At 39.7% G+C, this 13,236-nt stretch overlaps 1 protein-coding gene across 2 annotated transcripts in view; it reads right to left on the bottom strand.

Moving 5' to 3' along the window:
- Window positions 1-1,713: 1,713 nt before the first annotated feature.
- The window catches only part of ABCC1 (ATP binding cassette subfamily C member 1), a 28,236-nt gene continuing 16,713 nt past the window's right edge, over window positions 1,714-13,236 (bottom strand). For both annotated transcript variants that reach the window (XM_010719470.3, XM_010719471.3), the window contains 11 exons: window positions 12,959-13,097; window positions 11,073-11,280; window positions 10,186-10,496; window positions 9,120-9,319; window positions 8,510-8,636; window positions 8,267-8,368; window positions 7,200-7,346; window positions 6,116-6,274; window positions 5,133-5,299; window positions 4,195-4,389; window positions 1,714-3,252 (listed from right to left, as the gene is read on the bottom strand). In XM_010719470.3, coding sequence (XP_010717772.1) covers window positions 3,144-3,252; window positions 4,195-4,389; window positions 5,133-5,299; window positions 6,116-6,274; window positions 7,200-7,346; window positions 8,267-8,368; window positions 8,510-8,636; window positions 9,120-9,319; window positions 10,186-10,496; window positions 11,073-11,280; window positions 12,959-13,097 — 1,864 coding nt within the window. In that variant the 3' untranslated portion in view covers window positions 1,714-3,143. The remainder of the gene's footprint in view (window positions 3,253-4,194; window positions 4,390-5,132; window positions 5,300-6,115; window positions 6,275-7,199; window positions 7,347-8,266; window positions 8,369-8,509; window positions 8,637-9,119; window positions 9,320-10,185; window positions 10,497-11,072; window positions 11,281-12,958; window positions 13,098-13,236) is intronic.

Raw genomic sequence — 13,236 nt, 5'->3', positions numbered from 1 at the left:
TGGAGGATGAGGACAGGATGAACTCGGTCCATTCCCCAGCAATGCACTGCAGGGAATTCCTGTTCTACAGCAGCTGGCTGAGGGTGCCCACCTCGCATATTTCACAAGAACTGTTCATTGTGATACACGCTCTCAGTGCAGTTAGCAACTCCTCCCCCCCAAGTTTTCACAGCACAAAGGAAAATATAAAAATATGTGCATCAACATCAAGGCCATCAAGGCAAAGTAAGTAGATGAAACAGACATTTGCTACACGACTGTGCTCAGCTGCTGGAATTCATCACTACATCCATGAATTTCATAGTGACCTTTTTTCTTTTATTTTTTCCCTTTCTCTGTACTTTCTCTGTAGTGTACATTGCCCTGAGCTGTCACTGCTGGATGGCATCAAATTCTTTTGTACTGGATCATAGAAAGGCTTCGGTCAGTGGCATGGATGTCACAAGCTGCCATGCTAGATGTCACTTACCCAGGTCTTGAAACTGTCCAGGAACTAGAAGAGCATTAGGTGTAAACACAAGCACAACAATGAAAACAGATTAACTAAGGAAAACACACTGTATCTTACCTTGCAACAATTTCTATCATTTTCTGCAATTGCTCCCAACAGCAATGCCTGCAGAGATCACTACATGGACCTCTCCTTCCTACCCAAAAGCAGATCTCTCTCAGCTGTACTGCTACCTTAAGGCACCCTGAAGACTACACGGTACTGCTCATGCACACACGTTCTGTGGAAAGAAAACTGTATTTGTTATCTTTGCATGCAGTAAAGATTAATTTAGATGGATCCCCATCGTGCATAATGCAACGTTGTTCAAGTTGCATTCAGATATTAATAATTTTTATGAGGACTGACATGGAATCAGGATCATAAATCAACAGAACAATAGCACAAAGCACCGACAGGTGTTCTGACCAAGCAAAAAATAACTGTGCTCCATAGCTGGGATAGAACAATTTGTGCTTCCAAGCGTATAAATATATAAAACTGGGAAAACAGTGACACTTATTAGTAACCACTTAACTGAAAAAGAACAAGACACACACAGACCAGTATTCTGACCCCTTGTTGCATTATTTATAAAGTTGTCCACAAAATGCAGCCTGCCTTTGAGACGCGCAGTACCCTCAACAATCATGCACAGCATATAAACAGGGCTGAGAACAACCAATAATACTTTCTAGTGCACCAGTCTGACATAGCAAATGCAGTTTAAGTCATCCTCATATGCACAATTGTACTGTTAACACTTGGTATAGCAGAAACTTAATTCTGCAATCTCTGTATTTCAGACATTTATTCCAAGTGCATTCCACTGTTTTCACAAGACTTACTCAGATAGTAAGGCTTGTAAGTCTCAGTTATTCAGAAAGAGTAAAGACACCACTCTGTTCCCATTTGCTCCAGTTTTCCCTTCCATCACAAGGCTGGAGGAATTTAACAGCAAACCACCATCCAGGATATGGTGTGCCCAGGCAAAGGACACGGACACAAAGAATCTTCTCATAGCACCTCCTGTACTGATCTATCATTATTATTTATCTGCACAGCAAACTAACGACCTCCAAGCATCAGTTCTAGCAAGCCTGGTCAGTCTCTGCAGTACCAGTAATTCCTGTTTTCAAGGCAAAAAAAAAACAACAAACAAACCCCACAAACAGCCAAAGTTAAGCCTTTGTCAAAAACAAAGCAAGGAACGACACATCACATTATCTTTCAAACATTTTTTTTTTTTACTGCAAGTTCTTTGTAAATATTCATATAGTAATTACAAAAAATACCAAAGAAAATTTCAGTCTATTCAATTTCAGAGAGTCATAATAATTTACAAAAAAATAAATAGCTTTACTCTAAAGAAGACAACTGCCTATTATCAAGGTCAACAACATTCACAGAAGTCCACATTCTCAGAGTACTCAATATTTGGATCCATCTGGCTTATTTTGCCTTTTTCCAGCATTTTCCTCTAAAATAAGACAAATTAAAATATGAGAAACAAAACTTTTTTCTTTACACAGAAAACTGAACATTCAACAAAGACTTCAAAAACCAGACTCCACTGTTAATTGAATTGTTAGAGCTCTGACACACAACTTGAAAAACAGAAAAACAGTTCTTTGCTTTTGGGTTTTTTTGGTGTTGGGGTATTTTTTTTGGCTGGTTGTTGTTGATTTTAACTACTGTCACAGAATAGTCTCCCAGAAGATTTAAGAGTCAACAGGAGCAGCATGAAGGGCGTGTTTCTTCAACGTAAGGCTAACGGTCCTTGATATAGCACAACTTCTATTAAAGCACAAAACTGCCAAAGCTAGGGGTATCACAGCATTACATTGAGCCTGCAAACTCTGCTCAGGTCAGTCCTCACTTCTCAGCCTAGCCCCCACAGGCATAACTAGAATTCTCCACCCAAGTCAGAATTCCTGAGTGAACTGGGTGTAAAATCATGTACTGTATTCTGCAACAGACCAACTGATGCAACAGTTGGGTTTTGGAGTGATCATCGTTCCAAATATGCTTAAATACTGCTTTGAAGTTGACTGTGCTTTTTCCACATCAGCACTACTGACACAGTGAACGTGCTGCTACACAACGTAAACACATGTAAAATCTTCAGGAGAATGCATAGAAGCATTAACCATGTACAGTAAATGCCATAATGAGAAAACCTGGCACGAGCATTACTTCACAAGAAGAAAATCTTTGGACGTTAGGATTATATGCCACAAAATGTTCAAGTGCATATCACAATAGATGGCTCATCAAATGAGGAATCAGCAAAGTAAATAACTAGCATTTGCAAAAATACTTAAAACAAAAATGGGTTTGAGGACATAAGAGCAGATGAAAAGAAAAAGCTTTTAAGAATTTCTTTGATGAATCACTCCACCTTACATTTGAGCATATAATGACAGATGTCAGGCAAAAACTAAAAGACTATGAAGTGTTTTGCAGAGTTTATATGCTTCTCCTAAAGCTGGCTAAAAATCAATACACAGGAGAAGAAAAAAATATTGCATTTTCATGTTACTTCCATTGCTGTGCTGTGGCTGACTTCATTAGGTCTGTAACCGAATTCACACCAGCTCAGGGGAAATTACATTTGTTTGAGTGCATCACCTCCCCCTTCTCCATTCAAATCCTATGCCAATCCTGAGTCTTTGGCCATGCTATAGAAAAGGCCTTTTGCCTGAAGTAGGTTGTCTGGGCTATCACACTCCACCACTTCACCTCTGTCCAGGACTAAAACTCTGTAAAACAAGAAATAAAAATAAGTCACAAGGAGGCCAAAACATCAGTGAATATGTAGTATATCTAGACAGAGAAATTGACAGTAACATAGCTACTCTATGCAAGGGAAGACAGTCCAGACTGAATGAGTCAAGAGAGATTTTCACCTCCATCCTTTCATCCCCACTGCAGAAGTTCAAAGTGTCCTTCACCTACCTCCATCAATGGGCCAGGCACTGCAGATGCTGGCCAGGCCCTTAGGCAAGTGCTGCTACAGGGCATTACTGCCACAACCAAACTGTGTGTTAATCTGGTGACAGTGGCACATGCAATGCCTGTCTCTTATCTTTCAGTATTATCTTTCAGACAGTGCAAAGGTGTATAAGAGCAAACAATTGTATCAGTGGTCACTCTGCTCTCTGACATACTGAGATAAAAAGGACAAGAGAGCTTACAGTTGAATTTGAGAGAAAAATCTACGCTCAACCACATCTTCACAAGGTTGCTGAAGATGACAGAGGTCAAAAAGGCAGAAGTGAGTGATGAAACATCAAATCAACTTCAGACAAAGGCACCAACTTCCCCTCTGGCTCCTTATGCTGTCTGTGCTCAGTTTAGGTTACACACTCCCTAAAATTCTGATGCCTCTTCTACCTGTGCCTAAATTAAGGCAAGACCCAGGAACAGATTCCTGTTGTTCTTCTTGCCTCCTTTCCCCTACACAAATGGCACAACAGCAGCATGACAGAGGAAACCGAGGAGCTTCACAGGCCAAGCACAGTGTCTGTAAGCCAGAATACAGACAGCCCATCTATACCACGATTTCAGCAGCAACGTGGAGAGAGAGCTGAAAATACACTGGTCAACACACATGAGCATCACTGTGCTAGGTAAAAGTAGAACATGCTATAAGCCACACAAACCATTCCTCAAGACAGAAACAGTAAGAAATATTACTTTACCTTGTATAGTCCATGATTGTGTTCAGACGATGTGCTATAGTTAAAACAGTACATTCTTCAAATTGAGATTTTATTGTTGACTGTATGAGGTTATCTGTCTCAAGATCAACAGCAGCTGTGGCTTCATCTAGAACTAGGATTTTGGACTTCCTGAGTAGAGCTCGTGCCAGGCACACCAGCTGGCGCTGTCCCACACTGCACAGATGGGAGAAAGGAAAGAGAACAACAACGACAAAAAGAGTCACAGTAAGTTCAGTGCTCTTTTCCAAAGCACAGCAAAACAAGTAACGTCACTGCTTCACTATAAGATATGTAACAGCAACTTAACCACAACATCCTTCTCACAATAAAATACAGGCAATATAATAAAAGAGTACATTACAAATGGTCTAAATGACTAGAATATTGTTAAAAACTGGACTTCAAATGGTTTTTACAGACTGAAGGTATAACTCTGTTACAGTGCTAAAAGCAAGCTAACTACTCCCCATAGAAAAGCTACATCACTTGAGCACAAGCCATCATCAGTTCAGAGCACCCACTATAAATAGCAGGCTGCTGCTACCAAAATCCTTTCCAACACTCTGCAAGCTGAGAAGTCAAATGTCACAGCATTCTGGGTATTCCTTAAATTTAATTCCCAAACTTGACAGTTTAAAGCCTGTTCAATAAAACCTAACTGGTTGGCTGCCTGGTCACGCATTAAGAATTCCTCCCCAAATTCTCATTAACAATTAAAATAAACAACTACCACCAACAATAGCCACCCACAAACAAAGAACCAACACTGCTATTGCTAGGTTCCAGGTACCTTTTGTTCAAATTGAGCTCTTAGTGTCCTGTAAGTAAGAAGTCTAGCTGCAGATTACAGATCACACACACACTTCTCAGTTCACACTTAACTCTTAAGGCAAGCACCACTTTTTTTTTAAGCTTACCTGAGGTTTTCTCCACCTTCAGAACATTCATGATTGAGTTTATCAGGAAGGGATGACACAAAATTTTTCAAGTGAGCCAATTCCAAAGATCTCCAAATGTCTTCATCAGAGTGTTGGTCAAAAGGATCAAGATTCATACGCAGAGAACCAGAAAATAATATTGGATCCTACTCATAGAAAGACATAATTGATAATCCATGAAGAACACAGCAGTGCTCCAAAATTTTCTCTTAAATAGTGAAAGGAAAACAACTCGTGCAGCTGCAGTTGCAAGCAAGCCAATCTACTGAATTAAGGAGTTAGACTTCACTTTTTCAGGCACTGGGCCAGACTAGGATGGCTATATGCAGACCTCTGTGAGTGAGGAGTGCTGCATATCTCACAATGCTTCAAGGTCAGAATGCTTTCTTCATACAAAAGCCCAATAGTGCACATAAAGCCTGAAATAGCAACACAAAATCCCTGGCCTTTATAACTGGACTACACAATAACTTAATTCTACTTCTAAAAAGTACAGAACTAGCATCAGTCAACACTGAGTTTATCTAAACTCCAGCAGGCCCTCCACAGGTGGCAACACTCAAGACATTACTTCTCCCCTACTGGTCAAAAGAAAAACAGTTTGTAGGTTACCATGGGACCCTGAGGCTGTTCAGCTGGGATGAGACTTAGTTCTCAGGCTAAGCTGTCTATAGTGTTTACATCATTAGCATGGGGTGCTGACAATGCCCAAGTGCCTAAAGACCATGGTTTTGCTTCCACGCCACAACTCAGTCATAGCCAAGCTCCTAAATGTTACCCAGCACAAGCAACCAAAGACAGTCTGGGTAAAAAAGTGTTTTTAAGTGCATGAAAGAGCATAGTAAAATGACTCAATTTCACAGCTACAGATCAGAAAAGGAATAAACATATTCCCTCCAGTCCACCGCAGAAAGCACACTGTTACAGTATGAGTTCTGGTAACGTCGGAATTTTTCACCTACCTGAGGAATTATGGTTATCTTGAACCGCAGGTCATGGAGCCCTATCTTTGCAATATTAATTCCATCAATAATAATTTCTCCTTCAGCTGCTTCATTGATCCGAAATAAGCCTAAAGTAAGGGAGGATTTTCCAGCTCCTGTTCTTCCAACTATTCCTATCTGGGGGAAAGAAATACAGAAAGATCTTACACAAGGACAGAGTTAAAGTATTTCCAAGACTCCATCCAAAGTAGACTTTGTTGAAAGGTTGCTATATTTCTTGGGCTATCAACACCCTAAAATAGTGCAACTAGCAGAAGCTAATCTAACAGGAACAAAAATAAATAAATCACAGGCTATGGAAATAAAAGATTGCAATCCACTCACAGAATTATTCAGTTTTATGGAAAGGCAGATGCAATCCTAACTATTCTATTTTTCTCTCATGCTTCACAGTAAAATTTCTGATTTGGGCCTTTATTTTCTCTTCTTTGAATTTAAAGCAAATTCCTAGCAAAAGCACTCAGTTTCAATGTTCTGCTTCCCACTTAGGTTGAAGTCTTCGGTGATTCTTTTCTCTTTTTATTAAAATGTGATTTTTCAAAGCTTTTACTTTAGTTGGTTGATGCATCTCTTGCCATCTGCATTTTCTATTTAGCTCTCCTGTAGTATTCTGCCCACATTTGTATGTGGAAAGCATGCACTCACGAAAAAAAATAAAAATAAAAATGCAAATACTTAGTTGGATACCACAACTAGAGAGGCCTGACACTAGATGTGTCTCTCAGGTACGTTGTATGCTGTCATGCCACACTATATTATTAGACATCAGAGAATCCACTCAGGACTGAGGTGTATGTGGGCATATGTGAGAGTATTCAGCAGATAGGCACACAAATCCATCTCCATCAGAGTTTTGCCAAATCCAGATAATCTGGCAAGAGCTCACTGCAGCTGCCAGTTACATTAAGACTGATTCTAAAGAAGCACTTCTTGTTCTAAAGGACCTAAGACTATTACCACAGGAAGGAGCAAGGCCCCTCTTTGGCTTATGTATGCATATTTACAATACAGCAATGGTCTGCTATTAATTCAAAGTCATTACCTTCTCACCCCCATTTATGGTGATGTTTATATTTTTCAGAACCAAATCCAAGTCCTCCCGGTAACGTAAACCAAAGCCTCGAAACTCAACCTTCCCCTCCTCAGGCCAGGTGTTTGCTGGGGCAGCTTCTTCAATACTCCACTCAGCCTGAAACAACCACACAAGCATATCTAATCACTTCTTCTCTCAACTGGGCACAGGCTCAGAGGACTTAAAAGCAATTAAGAAAAATCCTTGTTACTGTGTAACTTGCAAAAGGAACTGTGATGATGATGATGGGAAAAAAAGGAAAAGATGCCTGAAGGCAGATGAAACAGTGTACGTAGCCAAAGAGGAGCCAGGGGAACTGTGTACTGTAGCCAAAAGGGACACAACTACAGACGTGATGACTGCACAGGCAATATGAATCAAAACAAAAAGATAGCTCCTCTTCACTCTGCCTCACTGACTGCAAAAATGGAAACATGCAAATAAAAAAAAATTGTGAAGCACTTAAAAACTAAACCACATTTGCACAGATTCTCCGGTTAGCCCAAGGCAGAACAGCAAGTTTCCTAAATAGTAAGGTATAAATATTCGTGCGTACACTCCAAAAACACCCCCAGGAACTACGCTGTGGTACACAAAGTGTTCCCTGTGGAGCACTAAGATATATCCTGTCCTTACAGGGCAATGACAGCACTAAGCAACACCAACTCCCTCAGCTCAGAGGACATGTCCAGTTGCACTCTGCAACACATTTACCAAGCTGTGGGTGAGAAATCAGAAGATGGTGCTGCTTTCTACGCAGAACTAAGTGGAAGCTTTAGTCTCAGAGATAATGAAGGATCATTCATTGGGATGGTGTTTGTGTAACATACACAAGCCTGTCTAATGAGTACAATTGAAACATTTCAGTAACAGCTGAAGATGTTCTAGATGGAAAGGAATAAAGCATTAAGGTAACTGTAGCTCCCTTACAGTCTAGTTCAAGCTACCCAGTTAGGCTGCATGTAACCATGTCAAATGATACAACTGCAAGTCCTGGGAAACATCACATGTTAACTGTGGTGAACAACTCACTGTACCTCCTTCTCCATTTCAGCGTATTCTTTGACTCTTTCTACAGCAACAATGTTGGTTTCCAGATCAGAAGTCATACGAACTAGCCAGTTTAAGTATGCTGTAATCTGCAAGAAAAGAATTTTAAAAACAATTTATACTAAACAATTTTTAAAATTTTATGTACCTTACATTCTCTCTGAAGTCTGAACAAGATTCTAGCTTTCTGATGCAGCCTCGGTTGTTTATTTTAATTAAGATATAATTACCTGCAGTGAGTAGGACACTGAAAGACCAACCAGTCCTGGACTGAGCTTGTTGCGTGCAATCACTGCAAACAATGCTGCAAAGAGAACAATACAGTTCCCCACAAACTCCAGACGTACTGCCAACCATCTGCAATACAGAAAGACATAACACATCTTTCCAGTAACGTCCAAAGACAATCATGAATGCAGTGAACTACTGTTCTGTCACATATCTTGGTTTTAAAAAGATTAGTAACATGGCATCTGAGTACTGCCAGTGACAGAGGAACCGTAAGGCACCTGATGTTCTGCTCCAGCAGCATGCAAAAGGCATAAAGAATTAAATAAACCTTTCAGAGACATTAATTCCTGTTTTAATTCAGAAAGCAGATGTGCTTCATCTGTTTCAATATAACCACAACTTTTAAAAATACTACCCAGATGTAAGGCAGGAACTATAAACAAGAATTAACCTTGACTCCATCAAACAATTTTAAGAAAAGAGGTATATTCACAAAGGTTGCCCTACCTGGGACAAATACACTGACAGGTGATTGACAAGGCACAGAGGCAATAAAACCATACCCTCACTCTTTATAAACATCCCTCAATATTACAATCCCACCATTACCTGTTTGCAACAATGCTTGGATAATAAGCTTTCTGATTTTCATCCACTTTTATGTCATTCTGCTTTATAAAACGTTTCTGCTCTTCAAAGGCTCGAATTACACTGACTCCCAGAAGGGTCTCATTGAAGTGAGAATACACAGGAGAACGACTGACAGATTCAAGGCGTTTGAGCTGGCGAGAAGTGGCCACATAAAATCTCTGCAAATAAAAACATGAAAATTGAGGTTACATCCAGATTGCATTTGATACGACAAAGGGAATCACAAGAGAGCTCCCAGTCCTCTGGACTGTCAGTAACAGACATTCAACTTACACAGAGAAATATGTGCCTTGTCCAAAACTTCTGAGCCTAAAACAATCGCTACATACATCTTTAAACAAATGCCAATCAAACTATCTCACCTAACAGCCACTACCACTCACTCTTCTCTGCAAACTTACTTCAACATTACAAAATTCTGAGCCTCTAAGTCACGCATCACTGCCCTTAAGACTTACTAGCAAAGCTTTATAGATATACTAAATCAAAAGCCAAAGCTGGAAATCAGCTCCTTTTCACAAATGTGTACTAGCTCTACCAAATACATATCAGTAAAGCAAACTGAGGCAAGTATATCTTGCCTAAACAAGACAGGAGTGAAAGGCTGTCATAGTTTCTCTTTATCCATAAACAACGTTCTAACAAAATGGGCATGTTAGCAGAAATGCACACACAAGCCTCTAAAAGCTACTCTTCCATTTGAAATAAAGTTTAGAAAAGCCCACATATTTCCACATATACATACGTGGGCTCTAAGCAACAAGCTACACATTTTGCCACAGAATTTAATGGCATTTTTGTACAGGCTGCTTAGGTAATAAAGGATTAACTTTTGCACACATAAGTCATTTTACACTTGAAAACATAAGGAGATGATCTGCTAAAGTCAGCTAATCCATAAGTCACGCAAAGCACCATCAGCTAAGAATGACACAAGGTAAACAATAAAATCCATCCTAGCCCACCATCTTACATATAGGATAAGTAATTTCTGGTCCAGGTGACAATGGCCAGCATCTCCTACCTGCACAAGCAAGTAGACAAGTCCCAGAGGTGGAATAATGACAGCAGCTATAGGGGTGGCCAGCAAAATGATGATACAAGCCCCAATCACATTAAATGTTGAGCCCATGAACATCTTGATGATTGGTGGAATGGTAGAGTCAATGGTATCTATCTCCTTAGAGAAACGGTTCACTAAATTTCCACTGGGAGTACGTTCAAAGAAACTCATTGGAGACCTGAGGACATTGTGTAGCAGGTCAAGGTGCAGGTGTCGTGAAGCAAATATTCCTCCTATTGACACAGCCATTGAGTAGCCAAACACAGCAATACCTGGAAAAGAACATTTGGTTTTTAACTGCTCTCAATCTCACACAAAAAACTTTCCTTCATTTTGTCATCTCTTAGAATTGGGACAGCTCCAGTACAATAATACTGGGATTTGGAGCTCATTACAGCTAGATTTGGTGATTATTCAAAAGCTCTTCCAGTGAAAACAGCACTTCACTCTCATGGGAGAATTTGTTTCTCCACTACCAAAAATGTAATATTTGAGCACCTTCTCTGAGTAAATGGCACTTGACTTTAAGGTGCATATAATTTTTATTAGGATGATATAATTTGTATTAGGATGTAAAGGATGTAAAGAAGGCTGTTGCACACTCTACTTTGGGTATTATACTTCATGTTAAAAAAATTTTGACCACAAAAAGGACACAAAAAACCCAATGAGCTGGCCTCTCCATGGTGCCTTCATCTTTATATGACCAAAAAAAACAACAAACCAACAACCCACAACCCACTTGGTCCTCAGCAAACTGCTGCTGCAGTTTTGGGAATACAAGGTCAACAAGAGCATCAGAAACATTCTAAGTGAGCTACTCTTAAAAAAGGTAAAATCAGGCAAACCTTGAGAAATTCCCAGCGCTCCATATACTCCCAGTCTGACATTTGTGTACTGCTGTGTCCCATTGACAACAGGATCATCTGTCCATAAACTTAGCCAATAGTTGGAAGCCAGGGAGGCTATATGGTTACACATAAAGAGGAAAATGCTCAGAAAAGAGATATAGAGTCCAATAGCTTTCATGTATTCCCAGTATACTGTTGCCTTCACCTGAAGAGGGAGAAGAAGAAAAAAAAAAAGTGTTTTCATTTCGTTTCAAAGACAACAGTTCAACTTCTATTTAAAGTTAATATTCCTGCACCAAGCCATAAAAACATGACAATTCCAATGTACAAAGCCACTCCCCAGAAGCACAAGCTGTAAGACATTCTAGGGAGTTGTGCCAAACCCAGTATCCCTTGAGGGCAGGCACACATCATCTTTCCCTTGCCTTACAAGAGAAAGGGAGAGCACTGAGCACTGTCTGAAGTAAAACACCATCAGTGGCAGAGCCAAAAATTTCATTGTGGAGTTCCAGCTTTTGTCTCTTTCTTTTTACCACAAGATTATACAATAAATATAATTTAATTAAACCCTTGCACCACAAGTTTTGTATTCTATGATCTATTTATTATAAAACAGAGTTACAGGAGCAACATCACTAGGTGCAACTACTATTCTCCCAGGAACCTCACTCTTAGGTTTCTCAGAAAAACCTGAGTATCCTGGGATTAGATACTTGTGTCTACTGTGGAAACCTGGCTTAAAATTCAATGCTGAAGGACAGATTTCACTGCCTTAATTTGACTTAATTTGTCACAACTTTGCAATCTTCAAAAAAAAGAAAAAAGAAAAAAAAAAACAAAAAAAAAAAAAAAAAATTATTATTAGTTAGTAGTAGTACGTACCTACTACTACTACTTCTTCGTACGTACGTACGAAACTAAAGTAGGTTACGGTACGTTACGTTACGGTTAACGGTAAAACGGTAAAACGTAAACGTAAACTAAAACTTAAAACTTTAAACCTTAAACTTTAACGTTAAACGTTTAACGTTTAAACGTTTAAACGTTAAAACGTAAAAACGTAAAACGGGTAAACGGTAAAACGTTAAAACCGTTTAAACCGTTAAACCGTTAAACCGTAACCCCGTTTTAACCCCGTTTTACCCTTTAACCCTTTAACCCGTTAACCGTAACCGTTAACCGTTAACGGTTACCGGGTTACCGGTTTTAACCGGTTTAAACGGTTAACCGTTAAACCGTTTTTTAACCCGTTTTTAAACCCTTTAAACCTTAACTTAACGTTTACGTTTAACGTTTTTACGTTTTACGTTTAAACGTTTAAACGTTAAAACGTTAAAACGTTAAAGGTAACGTAACCGTAAACGGTAAAACGGTAAAACGGGTAAACGGGTAAACGGTAAACGGGTAAAACGGGTAAAACGGTTAAACCGTTTAAACCCCGTTTAAACCCCCCGTTTAACCCCGTTAACCGTTTACCGTTTACCGTTACGTTACGTTACGTACGTACCGTACGTTACGTTACGTACGTACGTACGTACGTACGTACGTACGTAACGTACACACACCATACCCTACCCTACCGTTCGGTCGTTCGGTCCGTACGAGTACACAACAAAAAAAAAGAAAAAAAACAAGCTGCTGCAAGCTTTTTCTTTAAGTTTGGATGAGGTCACCCTTATCATCCTTTCTGCGAGCAAATATGGGGTCCATTTCTGGGAACAAAGGACACAATAATACTTCATTGAAGTTCTATAGAACAAGAGGCAATCTACTCAGCCCTTTCTCACTCCAGCTATGCGGTCTTTAGAAGCCATTTTTTCCCAATCATGTTGATTTTTCTGAAACTGAAATAGAGCACAGGAAGTGGGAGCAGGAGATCTTACCCTCCCAGTCTTTGCTGTGTCAGCCTCTGTCAGTTTCCAGGAATTCTTCTCTGCAAGAGGCTTCTGTAGATCTGCTGTGCTGCTCTGGTGCTGTGACTTGCCAGTTTCTCTGCTGTATGTGGAGGAGTTACTGAGCTGCCTGTTTAAAAATACATATATTTTTTTTTCACTTGGAAAATATGCAGCCCAGGTATTTACTTTGCAGAAAGATTCAAAGGGTCTATGGCTACAAGTGACTCGTTTGCATTACTCTCATAATAATCAATCTCCTAATCAGC

The sequence above is a fragment of the Meleagris gallopavo genome, chromosome 16 (assembly GCF_000146605.3).
Source record: "Meleagris gallopavo isolate NT-WF06-2002-E0010 breed Aviagen turkey brand Nicholas breeding stock chromosome 16, Turkey_5.1, whole genome shotgun sequence".
Lineage (NCBI taxonomy): Eukaryota > Metazoa > Chordata > Aves > Galliformes > Phasianidae > Meleagris > Meleagris gallopavo.
This window is presented reverse-complemented; position numbering and strand designations above follow the sequence as displayed.